The following is a 22,163-nucleotide window of genomic DNA, read 5'->3' as shown; positions in this document are numbered from 1 at the left end:
AAAAGCCCACATCAAAATAACAAAGCCCTTCCACAATTAGCTCTTTGTGTTCTTTAACACAAAGGCTAATTTTCGAAAAGGATTTTAATTTCTTGGTTTTTTGTGTAGAAGAGCACAACTGTACACTTCTGAAACATGGGGGGGGGGAGAAAACACCCTTCAAAATTAACCCTTTGTGCCAAAAAATCAACAACGTTCCTTTTTGGAAAATTTCTAACCCCAATAGTGTGCTGGCCTGAACTCAAGATGATACTAGCTACAGTCAAACAATTTTCACAAATCTGGAGCATCACAGCCAAAACATGCTAGAGATGTTCAGAATTTTTCAACCCACCACAATGTTGCGTTAGAAAGCCATTTAATTTTAAGTGTATTTAGTCTGTTTTTATTTTTTTAACACAGGGTATCTAATTGTCCAAACAGGGGCTTTCATCTGGTTGTTCCAACAAAAATTGATACAGGGAATGGGAGGATTCCAAATTTATCATCTTTAATTTTTTTATCCCTCCCTTCCTCTAAAGAGTTCAGGGTGCACGCGTGCTTCAACCTGCCTACATTTTTATCAGTATAATAACTATGTGAGTCATGCTGGGCTGATACACAGCATATGGCCCAAGGCTGAACTTGCATCTTCCTGATCTTAACTGAGTGTTTTAAGGACTACACTATCCAAGATACAGAGAGGTGACATCCCAAATGTGACAATTTCTTCAAATATATGACTATTCAAATATAAGAGGTACAAAGTGTTTCCACCCAAAAAAACGATTATTGGCGACGTCCAATGGTTCAAGATTTGATGGTGAAATCTGCCCTAACAGAACTTTGATCACCCCTAGTAGCGCTTGATTTATGCCAAGAACTTGGATAACTGTACATTTCTCCCAAGGTGAAGCAGCAATCGAAGAAATCAGTTTTGATTGGTAGGGGGGAAAGCCAGTGAGAATGACTAAGCATTCCCATTCCTCATCCCTGCTCTGTTCATCTGGGCAATGTTCCTCCATCCCCTGACATTCTGAGCTCCCCTTTATACTGTGTTGCTTAGTACCAGTTTGAGAGCCAGTTTGGTGTAGTGGTTAAGTGTGCAGACTCTAATCTGGGCGAACCGGGTTTGATTCCCCCACTCCTCCACTTGCACCTGCTGATGTGACCTTGGGTCAGTCACAAGCTCTGGCACAGCTGTCCTTGAAAAAGAGCAGTTTGGATTTCTCTCACCCCCTCCCACGTCGCAGGGTGTCTGTTGTGAGGAGGGGAAGGAAAAGAGTTTGTAAGCCGCTCTGAGACTCCAAGTGAAGGGCGGGGTATAAATCCAATCTCTTCTTCTTCTACCAAGACTGCTATATTTTCAGAAGAGAATTACAAAGTGGTATTTTGTGTGTGCCTGTAGGATTTTTCTCTTAACCTTCAAAGTATCATAAACCGGTGGTAACAAACCTTACCTCTGTGTTGTTCTCATGGTTCATAGGGGTAAGCCCACACTTTTTAAACCAACAAACTGTGGATTAAAGTCTCCTTCTGATATTTTTTTGGTTTTAACTCTAATCTTAATGGCACAATACAACTGATGCAACTTTAAATGTAATATTCATAGCAACTGCCATTCTTCATTTTAATGGAAATGAATGGCAAAAAATTTAGAATGCTTTACAGGCAGAAGGATCATTCCAAAACTCGGGTTTGGCTAGCTGATGAACCCTCTTTCCACCATGATAGCAGAAGTAATGCCTTTCTGCCCAGTTGTCCAGCATTCTTTCCATTCTTTTCTCTTCTCTGGAAATCCAATACGTAAATTTAAACATGTCTCTTTAAGTGGCGTAACACAGATTGAACACCATGCATAAAAGATGTGACATATCAGCAACATAACGGAAGACAGAGAAACACAGTTCTCTCAAACTGGAACTTGTGCACTTTTAAATGAAAGCAAATACTAAATCGGCAAGATCAAACTCTAATTCTAGAAACTGCAAGGCAAATATTCTGGAAGCTGTGTATTGCAACAAACACTTGAAGACAGACATTAGATCAGGGGTGGCCAAACTTGCTTAATGTAAAAGCCGCATAGAATAAACGTCAGATGTTTGAGAGCCGCAAGACATGAACAAATATTACACACACGTTTTTATTGAAAGATATGCAAATTTGCTTTTCATTAACATTAAATGGGACTGCCAAAAATAAAAACAAAAGGGGTAAAAACAGATATTGATAATGATATTATTTGTTCAATGATATTTATTTATCAGAGAAAGAGAGGTGGAAAGAAAGAATGAAAGAGGTGGAAAGAAAGAGAGAAAAGAGAGAAACAAAAAAAGCAAATAGATGGTGAAGGGGAGGAAGGAAGGAAAGGGAGGTAGAGAGAAAGGTAGGAAGGAAGGAAGGAAGGAAGAAAATAAATGGAGGGAGGAGGGGGGAAGAGAAAGAGAAAGAGAGGTAGAAAGAAAGCAAATAAATGGGGAGGGAGGGAAGACAGCCAGTTCCACTGTCACCAGTGGAACTGGTAGAACATAGAGTTTCCCCCTCGGATGGTCGTGGCCCCGCCCCCAGCGTGCCCGGTGTCATAACGTCACTTTCCGGTGATGTGCACGCCAGGGTGGGGTTCCCCCCCGGGGCCCGAGTGTGGCCTTATGACACACTTCCGGTGATGTCCGGGGGTGTGGCATATGCTAATGAGTTATGCTAATGAGTTCCCCTAGCTCTTTTTCTACGAAACGACCCCTGTCTGAGAGAGAGAGAGAGAAAGAGAGAGAGGTGGAAAGAAAGAATGAAAGAGATGGGAAGACAGAGAGAAACAAACAACCACGCCCCTCCCGCCCCCGACCCTACGCTGGCTGGCTTGCTGAAGGGATTCCAAGAGACAAGCAAGGCCACTCCTCCAAGAAGTAGTGAGATCTGTGACAGTAACATTCCTGTATCCTTCCGTCTGTTTCTGACACCAAGTTAAAAGCTTGTTTGGCCTGATGTCAGATTCTGAAATTACAAGTTAAAGTTTAGCCACCAATTCTAGACCCCAAGCCCCCACCCCACAATAAAATGAAAAAATTACACCAAACTAAACATGTTTTGTACCGTGTCTGGAAAGACCAACTGATCTTCTAATGGAGCTCGGTCTTTCAAGAGGGCATTGCTGTAATTCAGTCGTAATATATAAGTGCTTCACCTAAAGGAAGAGGTACGCAATGTAATAACCAGCACAGTCCAACACCTTCCTGTATTCAAGCCTGAATCCTCCATCTCCGGATTATTTTTTTTTATTTTTTTTAACAACTCTATTTATTGAATTTTTAAACAAATTTTGCACTGCTTAACAATCTTCAAAACATTATATCCAATCGGAGTATATCTCACAGTTCAACATATATACATACATTTCCATATCATCATTACATCATTTCATTTCATTTCTGTTAAATAGTGCTCACGCTTATATCTTTCCCTTTTCTATATGTGTGCTAGCTTATCTCCCATCCATTGTAATCTTCTTTATCCCTAACCATTTATATACAGGTTTCCATCTATCCCAGTGCTTTTCTTCTGATTTTTGTTTTATCTCCATATTGACTCTATCCATCTCTGCTATTTCTAGAGTTTTATTTTTTAGTTCTCTTATAGAGGGTCATCTCCGGATTATTCATAATGTCTATAGAGCCCCATGGCAATGTAGCACCATAAAGGGTAGCATGAGGATTTACCTAAGACCACCCAATACAGAGAGATCAACTCCATTTTCCTAATTAGTTGACTAGATCTCTGGTTCTCACTGGAGATGAAAAGCATCCAGATAATCAATAGGCTGGGATTTTCCCTGTGCAGTGCCTCAGGGCTTCGTTCTGTCAGCAATGCTCCTCAAAATTTGTATGATGTCATCGGATGAGATCATCCAGAGCTTTGGGGCTGAACGCCATTAAAATACAGATTACAGTCAGCTCCATATTTTATTACTAAAGTTTCCAGTCACATCCATTTCAGGTCTGTAACTGTACTTTGAGGCCGTGGTCAGGTGGCTAAGGTAGAATAAGATGAAGCCAAATCCATACAAGAAAGAGGTAATATTGGTTAGGAAGGCAGATGCTCTAGAGGGACTGGCCCTGCTTGTGGATGGAGTGGAGCTGGCATTTGCAGAACAGATTAAGAAACAACCTTGCTTGCTGAAAAAATAGTTTGTTGTGTAGCAGGTCGACAGGGCACTTGGTTCATCTGCTCTTTCCGTTCCTAGCCATGCTGTAATCCATGCTCTTGTAATCTCACAGTTGTGTTGCTGTAACACACTCTACATCTGGAATGCCTTAGAAGACAAACTAGAAACTGCAACTCATCCCAAATGAGGCAACCTAATTATTGTAAAGGGCTAGCAGATAGATAGGAACATATCTTAACTAGTCTAAAAGAGCTACATTGGTTGCCAGTTGGTTTCTGAGCTCAATTCGAGGTGCTGGTTATGAACTTCATGGCCTAGCACTTATGTATATGTCCCCATGTGCCAACTGTGACCATCAGCAGCCCACCTGAATCCAATTAGAGCCTGTGCCTTTTCTATTAATAGCCTCCATTCTGGGCAATGGGTTCTCTGAGGAGGTGAACCAGGGCCCCATTTCTAGAAATTTTGAGGAGGTACTGCAAGCCCATTTTATTTGCCAGGGCTTTTAACGGGGAATCTACATATTTTAAATTGTGGTTTTTAAGTGACCTTGAGCTACAAGGAAAGAGTTTAAAGAGTGCGACAAATATTTAGACACATTTTTCTTGGGAATTCAATACTGTAACTAAACTTTTATGACCCAATACCCCTTTTCCGTATCATTTCTCAGCGGGCACTTTACAGTTTCCATCTCCTGTACATCCTTGCTTACCTGATGAGGCCGAACACAGCTTGAATTCAAGTTTGGATAACGTGTTACAGGATCAATTGTGTACTGGTCAAAGTTCTTAGTGAGATTTTCGGGTGTTGTCTGGGGTAAGAGTCTATAAATGCTTTCCCTGAAAGGCAAAATGAGGGGTTGTTTTTAAGAGGCATGTAGTTTTGTTTTTGTTTTACCTTTTGTGCTACTGGCTATATTTAGAAGTTGGGAGACTATGAATATATTGTCTGAGCATGAGAAATGTTTGGGGTGGGGAAAGCATAGACACAGACAAAAAGTATGTCTTCCTGAGGCAGGAAAATAGCTAGGAAGAAATGAGGTTACCTCACTGAAAATCATCTGGCTTTGATTTTCCCTTCACACAAGAATGAACTCCTCCTCTAACCACAAGACAGCAGTTGACAGAGTCATTCAGCCATAATTAGTCAGTTTGCCTTTCCATTTGCAGCTATACTGTGTTTTTGTCATCCACAAACATGTGCTTTCTCAGCCCTTATATAACCTTTATCCAAGCCCAAGCTCTTGGTTTCCTCACCACCACAGGCAGTACCGTCCCCCAAATAAATCAATACCTCTATCCCTCTTCCTGGGATGGGGAGGGGGCAAAGGCAGGATTAAGACATGCTGAGACCCTAAATTATGTGAAGTTTAAGAGACCATACAGCTTTACCAAAAACGATAATTTTACAATTTTAGTTTTAAAATGTGTTTAGTGGTCCTTTACAATCCCGGGCCCTAAATGGTATCTTACTTGGCTTTTATACAAATCCAGCTCCAATCACAGATTAAGTAGGAACAAGAAAGAAAGGAACAGATCTGATGAAACTTAAAACACAGATGGGATAGATACTGGGAGGAAAGGAATGGAGAAATTACATCTATAAGGGGTGTTGGAGTAGAATGAAGGAGGAGCAAAGCAGAAATGATACTGGGCAGAAGTTTCATATCTTTTGGCCTTTGGCCATATATGAAGACATTTACCCATCATAAACTAACATGTAGGAGTGATGTTGCCAGTGAAGACAAGCAAACATCATCAACTCAACCCTCCAGGCACATTGAAGATTAGGAAGAGACAGAGAGAGAGATCATTCGTGACATCAAGTAAACAGATTGCATAAAAGCAGGGCTATTTTTGGGCAGGAACGGACAGGAACGGAGTTCCGGCTGGCTCCCAAGTTGGCCACGCCCAGCAGGAACTCATTAGCATAATAGGCCACACCCAACAGCAGAAACCCATTAGGATTGGCTACATTAGGGGTGTGTGGCCTAACATGCAAAGGAGTTCCTGCTACAAAAAAAGCCCTGGGTTTTGACAACAAGGTAAACAGAATAAGAAGCAAAAGGTGGGTGTGGCTGGATGAGCACACTTCTGGTAACATGAGGGTGTGGCCTAATATGCCAATGAGCTGTGCTGTCAGGGGTGTGGCCTAACATGCTAATGAGTTTCTGCTGTTGGGTGTGGCCTGTTATGCTAATGAGTTCCTGCTGGGCCTTTTCTACAAAAAAAGCCCTGCATAAAAGTCTACAGTCCTGGTTTGGTCAAATACAACAATATGCACAGATCCTGTAGGTTCTTTCCAAGATAAACCACAATGCACACAGTTAAAATATTTATTTATTTATTTATTAAATTTATACCCCGCCCTACCCCCAGAAATGGGCTCAGGACGGCTCACAACATAAAACGAACAAGCAATAAAAACAGTAAAACAATAAATAGCAATAGCAGATCAACCAACCCCACGCATTATGAAATAATTACCCTAAGAAACTCCAGTGTCCGGATGGTAACCAGAACAGTAGGCCACTGGGAAAAGGTCATAAACAGTGTTGTGGACAAACAGGGGGGCCAGAATGGACTGAATGCCTGCTGTCTCAACCAAAGGTTTGGTGGAACAGGTCCAGCTTACAGGCCCTGTGGAACTGTGCTAGGTCGCGCAGGGCCCTGATCTCAAATGGGAGCATGTTCCATCAGGCCGGGGAGAGAGCTTTTTCAACCCTCACCCTGGTCGAGGCTAAGTGGACGTCCCTTAGGCCAGGGACCACCAGGAGATGTTGATCAGAAGAACAAAAATCTCTCTGGGGCTCATAGAGGGAGAGGCGGTCCCGCAGGTATGATGGTCCCAGGCCACATTGGGCTTTAAAGGTCAAAACCATAACCTTGAACTGGATCTGGTATTTGATCGGCAGCCAGTGCAGTTGGAGCAACACCAGTTGAATGTGTGCCCACACAGGCGTCACCATCAATAGGCATTCTGCACTAGCTGCAATTTCCGGATCAGGCTCAAGGGTAGCCCTGTGTAGAGCAAGTTACAGTAGTCTAGCCTGGAAGTGACCATTGCATGGATCACTGTAGCTAAGTCCCAGGGAGCAAGATAGGGAACTAGTTGCATGACTAGCTGAAGATTATAAAAGGCCGATCTGGCAACCGAAATGACCTGGGCCCCCATAGTAAGTGAGGAATCCAGCATCACCCCGAGACTCCTTACCCCTGGACATTTGACACCAATAGTGCCCCACTAAAGACCGGTAGCCTAATTCCCGATCCCAACCTCCCACAACTCAGGGATAGGACCTCTGTCTTTGTTGGACTCAACTTCAGCCAACTCTGCCGCAACCATCCAGCCACGGCCGCCAATGCCTGGTCCAAGATATCTGGAGTGGAGTCCCGCCATCCATCCATCAAAAGAGCTGGGTGTCATTGGCATATTGATGACATCCCAGCCCAAATCCCCAAATCAATTTGGCGAGGGGGCACATATAGATGTTAAATAACATCGGAGAGAGGATCACCCCCTGCGGTACCCCACATTCCAGTGGATATCGTGGGGACATCCTGTTCCCTTGTGCCACCCTCTGTCCCCGACCATGGAGAAAGGAGGAAAGCCAGTGAAAAGCAGTCCCCTGTATCCCAATGTCAGCACGGTGGTGGGTCAGTAGATCACAGTCGACCGTGTTGAATGCTGCTGTCAGATCTAAAAGCAGCAGCAGCACCAACCCGCCTTGATCCATATGCCTCCGAAGGTCATCCATGAGGCTGACCAGCACAGTCTCCACCCCATGGCCAGGGTGGAAGCTGGATTGGAAGGTATCCAGTATGGAAGCATCATCTAAGAAAGCCTGTAGCTATTCCGCCACCGCCCTCTCAACCATGTTGCCCAGAAGCAAAAGATATGAAACCAGGCAGTAGCTGGCAAGGACCACAGGGTCCAGCAATGGTTTTTTGAGAGAGCGGACGTACCACTGCCTTCTTCAAACCTCCTTCAAAATAGTTTCCCAATTCATGCAACATATGTCTATAAGTAATTAACTGTTGTGCATTTTATAGGTTCTTTTACACACGTGTAAACAATCATTTGTGAAGCATCTTAATGGGCTGTTTCACAAATTACATGTCCTGCATGAATAGACTTTCCATTAGGGACATTTTTGCTCTTTTCCAGTTCTGTTTCATTTTAAAAGACTTGGTTTGGTTTAGCTATAATAGTTGTTAAAGCTATTTAGTTGTAATTATTCAATTTGTTTTTATTTCTGTTGGCTTCAACAGGAAGAATGTTTCTGGCTGTTAACTCTTCTCACTATCGAATGGTGACAGAGGTTCTTCGGGGTTGTAAGGGATCCTTTCTACTAAGCTGCATAGAGAGAGGAGAAAGGATTTCCATTTCATAGGCATAGTAGGCAAAGGGAGGTGGCTTGGCAAGCAAACTCCAGAAAGCACGCAACATTTCAGGAAGGACATTCTTCAGTTTTCTTTTCTCTTCCCTAACCATCAACCACACTGCCTTCTGTCTGCCCCCGCCATCTTCCTTTTATATTTATTATTCACTTCATTTATACACAGCCTTTCTTCTGCCTGGAGACCCAAAGTAGCTTATATCATTCTGTTCTTCTCCATTATATCTTCACTACAACCTGTGAGGTAGGGTAAGCTGAGAGGGTATGACTGTCCCAAAGTCACTCAATCAGCTTCTACAACAGAGTGGAGATTTGAACCTGGGTCTGTCAGATTCTAGTATGAAACTCTAACCACTGTACCACACTCACTTTTGTTGAGAGGGTGCTGCTGAACAATAGCAAACAGCCAGGCATGGGTTAATCATGCACTTCATGTGGTAGCAAGTGAAGGCTTGGCTGAGTATTCCACTCCCAACCTGCTTAGGCAGCGAGCTGCTTTATGCTCGCCCATGGAGAGTGTTGGATCCAATGCCCCATGGCGTCTCATTAGATGCGCTAGTAGAGTACTGGCAGAGCCGTCTCTCCGAAGCCATCAATGAAATTGCTCCCCAACACCCTCTCTGCTCCCGCCCCAAACTAGCCCCGTGGTATAACATGGAGCTACGAAGGATGAAATGAGAGCTGGAACAGCTAAGACATGTATGGTGGCGGTCTCGTGATGAAGCTGCAAGAACATCTTATAGGGCATTTATGAAATCCTATGAGATGGCAGTGAAGGTCACAAAGAAGGAATTCTACACAGCCTCTTTTGTGTCCGCCAGCTCTCGCCTAGCTCAATTATTTAGAATAATCAAGTTGTTAACTATGCTTACTCAGGGCACCCACAAAGATGATACTCTGGCAGTTATCTGTGAGGCCTCTGCAAGCTGTTTTGTGGATTAAGTCTTGTCGCTCCGCCATGACCTGCTGACCAGTATTGATACAGTACCGGAATGGGACGCCCCTTGGCTGTCTTCTGGCCCTGTAATGGACCACTTCAGCCAACTCTCCCAGGACGCGGTTGACAGGATCCTTGGTGCTTTGAAGCCCGCCACTTGCCTCCTAGATCCATGTCCATCATGGCTGGTGAAGGCCTGCGGTAACAGAATACGGATCCCCCTGGTGAACATCATCAACTTGTCTCTGAGTTCAGGGACCTTCTCAGGGACTTTAAAGGAAGCAGTGGTAAGACCGCTTTTAAAGAAACCATCCCTGGATCCGACTGATCCAGCCAACTACCGGCCAGTTTAGAATCTTACAGTGGCTCATCTCATTTCTCTGCAGTCGGGGACAGAGGGTGATGCTTGGGGAAAGGGTTTCTCCATATTACCCCCTTGGTATGAGGCATCCCTCAAGGGGCAATTCTCTCACTATACTATTCAACATCTATACACGCCCCTTCTTCCAGCTGGTGTGGAGCTTTGGGCTGGGATCACCAGTACGCTGATGACACCCAGTCATATCTATTGACAGATGGATGGATACCACCCCAGATATGTTAGCCTGGAGGCTGTGGCTAGCTGGTTAAAGCAGAGTAGACTGAAATTAAATCCATCAAAGACAGAGGTCCTCTGCCTGAGCCGGGGTGGGGATGGGATTAGGGATCCAATTCCCACCTCTTGACAGGGCACCGTTATCACCAGCACCAACAGTGAAGAGTTTGGGCATGATTTTGGATGCCTCTTTATCAATGGAGATCCAAATCATGAGCGTTGCCAGATCAGCATTTTTCCACCTTCGGCAGGTCAAGCAACTGGTTCTCTACCAACCTCCCCATGACCTAGCCACAGTGATCTATGCAATGGTCACCTCCAGGCTGGACTTCTGTAATGCACTCTATGCAGGGCTGCCCTTGAGATTGACCCGGAAACGCCAGTTAGTCCAGAATGCAGCAGGACGTGTCCTTACAGGAACACCATTAAGAGCGCATATACAACTGATGCTCCACCAGCTCTACTGGCTTTCAGTTGAGTACTGGATCAAATTCAAGGTTTTGGTTCTAGCCTTTAAAACCCTATGAAATCTGGGACCACATACCTTCAGGACCGTCTCTTCCAGTACGTCCCTCAAAGAGCATTACGCTCTATGGACCAACATCCGCTGGTGATCCCCAGCTTGAAGGAAGTCCACTTAGCCTCAACCAGATCCAGAGCCTTTTCAGGTCTGGCACCGGCCAGGAGGAACACTCTCCCAAGAGAGATCCAGGGCCTGTGAGACCTAATGCCATTTTGCAGGGCCTGTAAAATGGAGATACGGTTGAGGTGGCAGTGATTTATTAATATTGGCCTCCCCCAGCATGTTTCCATCTCATATTGTCTTACTCATCTGCCCACCCCCCGTATTATTAGTTACCATCTACTGTACACAGATGTGAAATTGATGTGAGAGTGGTGGTATTAATCGGCACTATAAATGATATTACATTTGGATTTTAATAATTGTTGATGTTATGTTAATCATTTTATTGTATTTTATTATGTTGTTGTAACTTTCCCTGAGCCTTGCGATGCAGGGGAGGGTGGGACAGAAATCAAATGAAATAAATAAGTTTTTGTCAGGCCTGGCCCTAATCAGTTTTCCCTCAAAGGTCGAAACAGCCCTTGAAAGCCCCCCCCCCCCCAGTTTTTACTGTCAGAAACCAAGGCTTCAAGGCTGGTGATACTGTTGTGGTTGCCTAGCACCCACCACTGAGGCAATTTGTTTCTTTAAGCTACAGGTGCTGCTTCTATCATTTGGGGGGTTAACCACTCAATGTTTGTTTGTTTTTGGATTTCAGATTTTTTCTGCAAACCTAGGGCTTTTCTTAGGTTTGCAGAAAGATCTCTCTCGTCTGTTCGTAGGCCCAGTCTTTGAGGTAGGGTTGCCAAACTCCAGATGGGGCCTGGCAATCTCCCAGAATTACATCTGATCTCTAAGCCATAAGTATCAGTTCCCCTGGAGAAAAATGGCTGCTTTGGAGGGTGAACCCTATGGCATTATATCCTGCTGACCTCCCTCTGCCCTTTCCAAACCCTCTCCTCCCCAGGTTCCATTCCCCCAAACCTCCAGAAATTTCTCAACCCAAAGCTGGAAATCCAACCTGGACCATGTTGAGGATTAAATATATTTATGATAATATATAAATGTATTTTCATTAGTCTTATAGCTAAGTGGAAGGCTCACAGACCTCTAAAATAAATAATAAAATACCATTGGTGAGACATTACATTTAGTAGGAATGTGGTGAGGAGGCAAGGAAGGAGATCCAGTCAGGATACAGCTCGCAGAGCCATTAACCAGTGAATCTCCCTGATCTGTTATGGATGTGAACTTTACTTATTTTCTTCTTTTTTTTAACTGAAGAGAGCCACCTATTTTGGGGTGCTGTATTCTCTGTGTATTGCTCATTAAACTGCACAAACACTGAAAAAAAACGCTTAGGAGGGGCAAGGAAGGGCAAGAGTAGCATTTGCTTCCAAATATATGGAATCCCTGCCAGTGGCAGTGTTGGCTATCATAAGAGGTATCTCATCCCCAGCCTGCAGCACTGTCTGTTTGCCAGAGTGTTCAAGCAAAACCTTTGCCCCTGTACCTAGCAGATGCAGCACCAAAGAACAGAATGGCTTGTGCAAACAGGAGCCATTGTTTATAAAGAATCAAAGCCTTCCCCAAGTCAGTCAGCCTGCAACAGAATGAGGAAAATACTTTGGGAAAACAGACTAATCAGTACATCTCTTTGATGGCAACTTTGTTCATTGATTAATACACCTGCCAATTACTTAGCTACTGCCAGGGCTATTTTTGGGCAGGAACACCCCGGAACAGTGTTCTGACTGGCTTCCAAGCCCGCCCCGCCCCACCCCACCAGAAGAAGCAGCCCTGGCACCCTCCTTCCTCTCCACAGCGCAGCCCGGCAGCCCTAGAGGGCCTGCCGTGGCTGGCGCTCTCAGGGGAGGTGGGCGGGGGGTGGGAAGGCCCTGGCACCCTCCTTCCCCCTCCACAGTGTGGCCCAGCATCCATGGAATGGAGGGCAGAGCGGGGCCCGTCCCTTGAAGGTCCGGCTCGCTCTTCAGCCTGCTTCTCCAGCCGCTCTGAATGCCAAGGGGCTGCCACTCCCGGCATGGCAGCGCTCCCCCCTCCACCCACAACCGGGTATCCAGGCTGCCCCCTTCCCCCGCGTCCAACATCAGGTGCGCCGTAGGAGCTAAGGTTTCTGCACCACCACCACCGCAACCGAGCAGGAACCCCCAGCTGGGACCGCCCCACTTCCAGGCTTGGCTGGGCAGGAAGGAAGTGAGGAAGCGACCTCACACTTGCCTCCGGTCGGCCATACAGCACTGGCCTACCTTGCAGGCTAAAGACTGGGGGAAATGCACAAGAAGCGCTACACGGAGACCCCCCCCTTGCCCAGCACTATGCAGGAACCATGAGTAGGTCACACTGTTAGCACCGAGGGCAACCAAGGTGGACCGGTGAAGGCGGGCAGGTGGGCAAGGGCCATTGAGGCATAGTGGGCAACGAGAAGCTTCCTCCCTGACGGCAGGGCTGGCTCTTGGAACTGGGCGAGATGAAGGTGTGGGAGAGGGAGGCTAAGCAGCGCAGCAGCATTTGTGAGCAGCAGCAGCTGTTTCCCGCTGCGTCCTGGGGGCTGCCACTCCTGGTGCTGCTTTTGGCCTTCGGAGTCACCGCATGGTGGGCTTGCTGCCGGTCCTTGTGTCTCTGGCACAGATTGGAGGCAGTAGGCTACTTGGGTGAGCCTGGTTGGAGCCATGCGCAGGTAGCTCATAAGTATGCAAGAGCCCCCCCTTACTGACCAGTTGCCCCCGGTCTACCCCAATGGCTGGTTCCGCCTCCTGGACTCAGCCGACCTGGCCCGTGGAGAGACACACAGCGTGGTCGTACTTGGTAAGTGAGAAGCAGGGCTCGCTCTGTCAGAGAACATGTGGCGTGATGAGTGCCTCTCTGGGGAAGCCCAAGAGTTCTGGACGTGTGCAGAGTGTGTTGCTTGTGCTGCCCAGCCCCTTGGTAACGCACGAGCAGAGGACAGGGGAACGGGGAGGTATTGAGTGCCCAGGGAGCTTCGCCCAGGGATCCTGGACTACCCTTAGTCCTCCTGTGTAGCAACTTTCCCCCCACTGCAAGGATCAGCCTTGGGTTGTATGGCATCCTAATAAAAGTGTTGCTGAGTAGGCACTGAGCATATACTCCCAAACAGTATACTCCCATATGATACATAACTTTTTTGCCATGTGGGGGGAAGAAGTGTGGAGTCCAGTTGGGGAAGTTTGGTTTGCCTGCGATGGCAGATATGGTTTTGGAACCAAACTGGGTTGCGTGTGCACGTGTGTGAGAAACTAAGCTATTCTAGTCAAGGTGGAACAAAGGTTGCTCCTTCTAAGTAATGTGGGTTAGACTTGAGTTGCGTGGAAATGGGGCTTCTGAGCTTAAAAAGCTTGAGCCAAAAGTTAGGAAGCCGTTTGACAGGTTTTATCAAATAGTTCCTCCAGTCCCAGAAGCTAATGTAGGGCTAGTTGGCAGGTAGTAAAACCACGCCTGGGTTGCTGGGGAGTGGGCACAATAGAGCGTTCTCCCCACTGAAAAGATTGCTGTCCCTAGAAAATTAGCACGTTGATAATAAGGCTGAAACCTTTCTCCTTGACGTCAGGCTTTCTGTGTGCGGGGATTCTATTGTATGTATGATCTAATGTGAGACCCCCACCTGCGGTTTTTTAAAAAATAGTTACCATATTTGTTTGTAGGTGCTAGTATCTTACGTTAAATAGTGAACTTGTAATAGGGTTTCCTTTCACCTTGATAAGGAGGTTGTGCCCCTTGGGATCCTGAGGGACTGGTTTGGGATGCAAAAATATGATTTTTTTTGGTTCTTGTACTCAAAATTGTTTTGTGCTTCAACAATTACTGATGGATGATGAAGGAAAAGAATTAAGGTGTGGAGTAATAGTTCTGGTGAGCAAACAGTTAAATTGCAGTTATTGCGGTAAGCTTTTGTTTTCAAATCTAGATTTCAAAGGCTGATTTCAAGTATGAAGTTTATATAAGAACATAAGAGAAGACAATGTTGGATCAGGCCAATGGCCCATCCAGTCCAACACTCTGTCACACAGTGGGCAAAAATGCCAGTTGCCATCAGGAGGTCCAGCAGTGGGGCCAGGACACTAGAAGCCCTCCCACTGTTGGACTTCCTAATGGCACTAAATTTAAATCTAAACTTAGATTGAAAGACTTATTTCACCATTTCAGTATAGTTTTCCAAGTTCCAGAGTGTTTATTGAGATGTTTGCTTATGTTACTGTTAATATTACTTTTAAAATAAATATAATATTAATTATTAAAAGTATGGAATTGGAAACTTTTTAAAAAATGTTTTTATTGGTTTTGTCAAAACCATTTTGACAACAAACAACGTAAACAGAATAAGAAGCAAAAGGTGGGTGTGGCTGGATAACCACACTTCTGGTAACATGGGGTGTGTGGTCTATTATGCTAATGTGCTGTACTGTCAGGGGTGTGGCCTAATATGATAATGAGTTTCTGCTGTTGGGTGTGGCCTATTGTGCTAATGAGTTCCTGCTGGGCTTTTTCTACAAAAACAGCCCTGCCTACTGCCATACTGTCTTCTCTTCTAACATCCATAAACTCTGAAGTTTGACAACCAGCAGTAATATAATACTACTAGCAGTAAAGCCCGTTGTGAAAGCAATACAACGAGATCTAGAAAGAGGCTCTGGGGCAGTGCTCTGGCTTTGGGCAAACAGTGTTAATTTGCTGTGGTGACCTCAGCAGGGTATAATGACAGAGTCCACTGTTTTCTCCAGAGGAACTGATCTCTGCTACCTGAAGAGCAGTTGTAATTGTGAGTGATCTGTAGCCCTCACCTGGAGATTGGCAGCAATTGTTACCCAGGACAAAGTGGCTGGTTTGGAGGGTGTAGTCTATGGCATTCTACCTGTCTGAGGTCCCACCCCTCTGCAAACCCCACCCTCTCCAGGCTCCACCCCTCAAATCCCCAGGAATTTGTCAGCATGTAGTTGGCAACCCCATCTCCTTCCCAGCTAGCCACCAACCTACCATTATCTGCCCCTTTGACTTCAGCTGACTTCTGCCCTCCCTTCTGCAGAGCAGTTGTAATACTGAGTGCTCTCCAGCCCTCACCTGGAGATTGGCAACAATGGTTCCCTATGTGGGACTGACTGGTTTGGAGGGTGGAGTCTATGGCAGTGTACCTGTCTGAGGTCCCACCCCTCCTCAAACCTCACCCTCTTCAGGCTCCATCCCTCAAATCTCCAGGAATTTCCCATCTGGAGTTGGCAACCCTATCAGGACTGGCCCCAATGTGTTTTCTCCCAAAGGCCAAAGTAGGTGACAGGACCAAGCTTAGTTGCCTACCAACAGGCACTGAGGGGAATGTAGGGTTGCCAGCTCTAAGGAGGGAAATACCTGGAGGTTTGGGGGGTGGATTCTGTAGAGGGCAGCATTGGAGGGGGGGCAGAAGGACTCAGCAGGTATAATGTCATAGGGTCTACCCTCCAAAGCAGCCATTTTCTCCAGGGGAAACTGATCTCTGTCATCTGGAAATCAATTGTAGCAGTGGGAGATCTCCAGGTCCCACCTGGAGATTGGCAACCCTAGGGGAAAGTCAGCTGCACAGCAGGGGGTTGAAGAGAATGGTTTGATGGCTGCTGGGCCAAGATTGGCAACAATAGTTCCCCAGGAGCCCCATCGTAAATGCACCAAACAATTCCTAAAGATTTTCCAAAACACTACTCTGTTTTGGGCTCCTGGGGAACTTTGAAGTAGCACCAAAGCTTTAAGATCTCTCCAGCTGTCACCTGGAGACTGGCAACAGCTTGTCTGGAGTGTGGGCAGCATGGCATTGTATCTGTCTGAGGTCCCCCTCTTCCTCCTCCTCCTCAGACCCCACCCTCAGCAGGCTTCATCCCTAAAATATCCTGGAAGTTTCCAACCTGGAGTTGGCAACCCTATGTCCTTTCCTGGCAACTATCAGCCAATGTTTATCTGCCTGTCAGTCTTAAGTTTTACACCCCCCCCACACACACACACACACAGCCTCTGCCTAGGGAAAGGGCAGCTGACATCATTCTCCTCTCCCCTATGAGGTATGTTATGCAACTGAAAATCCCAACTGCCTTGCGGGGGAGGGGGGGAGTTTGAGGTGTGGAATGGAGTGAAGTCCAATCAGCTTCCATATGCAAATGACCTTGGAACGCTGGGTGGGACTGCACAAAGCAGCCAGTCAACCCAGCCAGTGTCTTCTGAGTGGCAGTTCTTCCGGCCAAACACTAAAGGCGGGCATTTTAGAATTTTGGTGCCCACTACTCAATTATAATAAGGGAGAGATGTAACCAAAACGAAGACAACCCTGAATACACAATGACTCCCAGCACACAAAATGTTACACACATATTTTAACAATATAGTACATACGTGCGACATGTATGCAAGTGTAAGACGACCCCCTCTTTTCCAAGTGGTGCACCCAGAAATATATTCTGTGTTACATACATATACGCCGCAGCAATTGCAGAGTAAAAAAAGAAAAAAACTACATGGGCTGTTATCAGATGCAACAGACAGCAGTACGTCAAAGTGGCACCCCCATCGGCACCACAGTGCTCCCGTCTTTGTTCTGCAAAGCACCCAGCCAATCCTCAGTGGGCAAGGACATGCTCCAGAAGGTCTCAGGAGGCGTCACCATTCTGTCTGCAAGGAACCCTAGACCCTGTGCTCCAATGGCAGCCCATACATGTTCTCAAAACTTCAATAGGTCACACAGGCTCAACAAGGACAAGAGACCCCTGGATTACAGGAAAGATTCATATTCTATCCTACACAGAAGTATGGACATTTTATAGCATGAAAGTGGTTTCCAGACCAACATCAAGATAAACTTCTATCTTGCGAGGAATCCCACCTGCACCACTTACCCCTGGACAATTTCACTATATGCAGTTCTTAAATTTGCAATGAGAAACTCCTCTGGATACTTTGGGGACATACAATCACTCTCTGGAGTCATTAAGCAGACTGGTTTTTCAAGTAGTACGAAATCAACCACAGGTATTCTGATGTGGTCCAGACTTGCCCATAACCATGTTGCATAAAGATGGATAGCCAAAATGGACTGAGGTATTTTGGATCAATAAGAGTATGGTTTGAGAAATTTCACTTGAAGACAAGAAGAGGCGGAGGGATATGCCTACCTTTCTGCAAGGATGTCAAGTGGGAGCTTTCCTTGTGCCCAGGTTCTCACCATCCACGCTGTGTCAAATGCAGCCAGGAACCCTCTTGCACAACCAGTACCCATTGGCCAGAATGGCTGTTAAATAATAATTACATTTTAGGCATTTAATACTATTGCAGAACTACAGAAGCTTGTTTCACAATTGCAGACACCTTGCTTATATACTAGATATTACATATTACATTCTAATTTCGTCAGTTATATGAATTATGCTGCTTTTTGGTCAGGTGATGTTCAACATCCAGTGCTCCATCTACTTCGGATAGTAATGTTCCTAATTTTGAATTAAATAGCAACTTTCCAGCCCTCATGGTTGCAAAAGTTAGCTTTGCATATATGATGGTTAAAAATTCTTCAGTATCCCATCTATGTTTTAGAAAATACACATGGACACACTACCTCTAGTAAACTGTCCCCGACAAGAGCAACCAACAGTTGATGTCTGTGCCTCTCTCGTATTAATGCAGCATTTTCAGAAGCATACATGGAAGTAAAATCAAACATTGCCACATCTGGTTGTCCGTAATGATTAATTGCAAAATCCAAGGCAGGCAGTTGGTAATCCGTTGCAAAATCAGCAGCTTCTCTTGCATAGGACAGTAGATTATCTTGGTGTACATTTTCCGCACAGAGGAGCATTTCAGTATCAATGTAATCCTAAAGAGGAAAGCAAATGTGTTCTTAAAAAGGACACAAGATCTTTCTATGATTCTTACTTAAAATCAGACTATATTATTCCACACAGGAAGCACTACAGCTCGCGGTTAGAAGCTGATGCAGGTTATGTTCTGCCTTAAACTTTTAAAGTTTGATGTAACACGTATTTTAAGCAGTTCAGTAAATTTTATCACATTTAGAAACAGCAAATATCTAAGAGGCAAATCAGAGTGTTGGACTAAGATCTAGGATATGGTTTGAATCCCCACTTGGCTATGGGAACTTGCTGGGTACATCCAGCTTAACCTACCTCACAGGTTTGTTGTGAGGATAAAATGATTGTGAGGAGAAATGCATAAGCTGCTTTGGGTCTCCATTGGATATAAATAAATAAGCAATTTTTTGTGTGTGAGAGAAATTAAAGTTAAGCCTTTCTTTTCTGCCACAAAACATGAAGTCCATACCCCTTTTTTTTTGGTAAGCAATATGGCACTACACCAATCAGACATGCCTCTTTGCCACACGGGCGTTCAATATATAACACAAGGTTAGTGCAATACTTATCATGTACATCCCAGAGGAAGCCAGGGCAACTAGTACATGTACATGAAGGCAAAAGGGCACTTTCAGACATCATAGGAGTACACCAATATACTATCGTTATGTACTCTTCCCTTCCCCAAGCATCAAAAAGTTCCAGAGGTAATGTCCATCTGGATCTTTCCCCCTTTGGAACAGAGAGCACCATGAAGTTCTTGTAGTTATTTGTTTTATTTACAAATGTACAAGAGTAGAACATAGATGGAGATAAAGAAGCATTCTTACAAAGGCAGCAGACCCAGCGCTCTGCATCAGATCCTGAGAGAGCATGTACTCCAGGTGGTTCAACTGAATTGAACTGTAGGACACCAGCCACCTTCTGTTTCCTGAACTATATTTGTAGGTTACCTTTCCAAGATTTATAAGTTAAAAAAAATCAGCCACTCTGAAGATCTTCATTAGATACATATGGCAAGTGTTCATTTTGTAGACCATGAAATAGTCAGGATGGATACTATTAGGTGTCTAAACTGTCGCGATATATCCAAGGGGGCACTTGGCCAGCTTTGGGAATGGGCAGAAATGGTTCATTCAGTTTCTTATTCATAAGTCACCGATGGTGTTTATAGAATACATTCCTTATTCAAGCCAACAGAGGCTGTACAAAAGAAATTTGACACCAAAGTAACTTTTTACTATTTAATTGCATTTACACATTATGACTAAGATAGTGTAGGTACATACATTAATAATCACTCCCTTTTCAAGAAGACTCTGCTTTTTTGCAGTCATCACAAAATAGTGAGTGTTGTCCTTGTAGTAGACAATATTCTCCAAATCAATTCCTGTGAAAGGAACAAAGATATTGGCAGGGGGAGCACAGAAACACTTATCAATGTAAATAATTCCCTTAACTGTTTAACTAATGTCCTATACATTTAGCTCAAATTTGTAGTATTATTTTGGAGACACAAGATAGTTGCAACAAGGGTAGTTTATTTCAGAGCTCCAATGAAAAAATTAATTTCCTCATGTCAACATCAAAGTATACTGTATAATAGAACCTATATAGCTAGTTAACATGATCTTCCAGTTACATACTATAATACTTTTATACTGTCATTTAAAAATTTATTAGCCCTCTTTTCATAAAATGTTTAAGCATCTGCTTCCACAAAGCTCTCCATTGACTAGAATGACACCAGTTTTCACAGACATATTCCCACTATGTATTTGATAAGTGATGCCATTAAAACTGTAGTATCTATGGTCTTTTTGTAGAAAAAGCCCAGCAGGAACACATTAGCATAATAAGCCACACCCAACAGCAGAACCTCATTAGCATATTAGGCCACACCCCTGACAGCACAGCTCATTAGCACATTAGGCCGCACCCCCATGTTACCAGAAGTGTGGTTATCCAGCCACACCCACCTTTTGCTTCTTATTCTGTTTACCTTGTTTGTGGTCAAAACCCAGGGCCTTTTTTTGAAGCAGGAACTCCTTTGCATGTTAGGCCACACACCCCTAATGTAGCCAATCCTAATGAGTTTCTGCTGTTGGGTGTGGCCTGTTATGCTAATGAGTTCCTGCTGGGCGTGGCCAACTGGGGAGCCAGCCAGAACTCCGTTCCTGTGCGTTCCTGCCCAAAAATAGCCCTGGTCTTAATCAAAACCTGTTAGCTAGCCTCCCTTCCTTTCAGCAACCTGAACTGCACTTGTATATAAAGGCAGGTTTGGGAAGCGACAGCATGCTGAATTACAGCCAGAGGCAGCCCAAACAGGCCAGTCTCAGGGCACAAGGAGTGCTGGGTTTTGCTTCTTCCACCTCTCGCATAGTCGTCCCTTACAACCCTAAGAAAGTTAATTCCTGGGGCTGCAAGCCCAGAGTGGACTAATAGCCATAAGATCAAACTCTGTACTGGTTCTGTAGAAATTTTACTCAGTGAACATCCCTTGCAATGTAAGCACATACCAACAGACATGAGATGTTTTTGCATTCGAACTGGTTCAGTGTACTCACTTGAAACGGTGAGATCTGGAGATTTTACTTTCACAACAGGAAGAACTCTTGATATTCATGTTTCAAATTAAAGCCAAATTAGAAATGTGATGACCACTTTCTTTTTAATTTAATCGGAAGCCTTGTTACAGGATTTTGTTATTGCTGTACTCGGGGATGTTTGGTACACATATTCATACAATAGCTATTGGTAACACACTTATTATTCCTGTTTCAGAGTGTTTATCAAACCATGTCTGCAATGTGACTTTTTGTCTATAAAATTCTTAAGTTCTTGTCACTTTAACTGTACTAGTCCAGGGAAGCAGCTGAGCCAGATTACAGCTATATATAGCACATCCAATGGTTGCTCCTTTCCCCCCAAGCGATTTTGAGTATGCATTGGGATGTAGCAAAATCAGCCCTAAAACAGAGAATGATGGACATGGAGAGACAGACAGATCTCGGTAGATGTCCTAAGTTTAGAGCCCCAGATTCTGTCAAATATCGCTTGCAACCCATGTCCTATTTATCACAGCTTGATACTCACAAGTTTAGGAAAACCTTCACATTAGCCAAATGTGAAGCTTTCCTCTCTGCGATGCTTGAGGGCAGATTCAAAAGGATCCCCACTGAATATAGACTTTGTCGATGCGGCTCAGGAGAGATAGAAACTATTGAGCACATGATGCTCAGATGTAACTGGTATAACAAGATCTGTGACAAATATATTACTCCTCTTATAACAGATATGGTGGGACAATCAGGTGCTGAGCAGTGTAACTGATTGTTAATTGATGGGAACCGGACAATTACCGAAACTGTGGCAAAATTTTGGGTAGCATGCTACTGCATCCGAAATACACGATCAAACCTCCCTTATAAATAAAAGCCAAATGGTGGTGGCACTTATCTAGAACATTCCACACGCTCCAAAATCAGTTCACTCTCTGATCTGTCATTCAGAGGGTCTCCCTATCCACTGGCTGCTCTGCCTGAGTCCTGCCTCCAACATTCTAAACATTTTGCTGTTCCTCTCCCCCCCCAATAGACAGTCAGAACACAGAGGTTATTTGCATATGCAGCCTCATTGGCCTTTGCCTCGGAACACAGAGGTCGTTTACATA

The 22,163-nt window shown here is 44.7% G+C and overlaps 1 protein-coding gene across 1 annotated transcript in view; it reads right to left on the bottom strand.

Moving 5' to 3' along the window:
• Positions 1–22,163, bottom strand: part of MICAL2 (microtubule associated monooxygenase, calponin and LIM domain containing 2) — a 162,069-nt gene that overhangs the window by 55,447 nt on the left and 84,459 nt on the right. The window contains exons 7-13 of the mRNA XM_015418213.1: positions 19,780–19,880; positions 18,238–18,495; positions 17,798–17,913; positions 4,851–4,977; positions 3,070–3,160; positions 2,841–2,970; positions 2,020–2,040 (exon numbers count right to left, since the gene is read on the bottom strand). Of these exons, the coding sequence (XP_015273699.1) occupies positions 2,020–2,040; positions 2,841–2,970; positions 3,070–3,160; positions 4,851–4,977; positions 17,798–17,913; positions 18,238–18,495; positions 19,780–19,880 (844 nt within the window). The remainder of the gene's footprint in view (positions 1–2,019; positions 2,041–2,840; positions 2,971–3,069; positions 3,161–4,850; positions 4,978–17,797; positions 17,914–18,237; positions 18,496–19,779; positions 19,881–22,163) is intronic.

Source organism: Gekko japonicus, unplaced genomic scaffold (genome assembly GCF_001447785.1).
Source record: "Gekko japonicus isolate JY-2015 unplaced genomic scaffold, Gekko_japonicus_V1.1 scaffold2788, whole genome shotgun sequence".
In the NCBI taxonomy this organism is placed as follows: domain Eukaryota; kingdom Metazoa; phylum Chordata; class Lepidosauria; order Squamata; family Gekkonidae; genus Gekko; species Gekko japonicus.
Note: the sequence above shows the minus strand (reverse complement) of the source record. Positions and strands in the feature narration are given on the sequence as shown.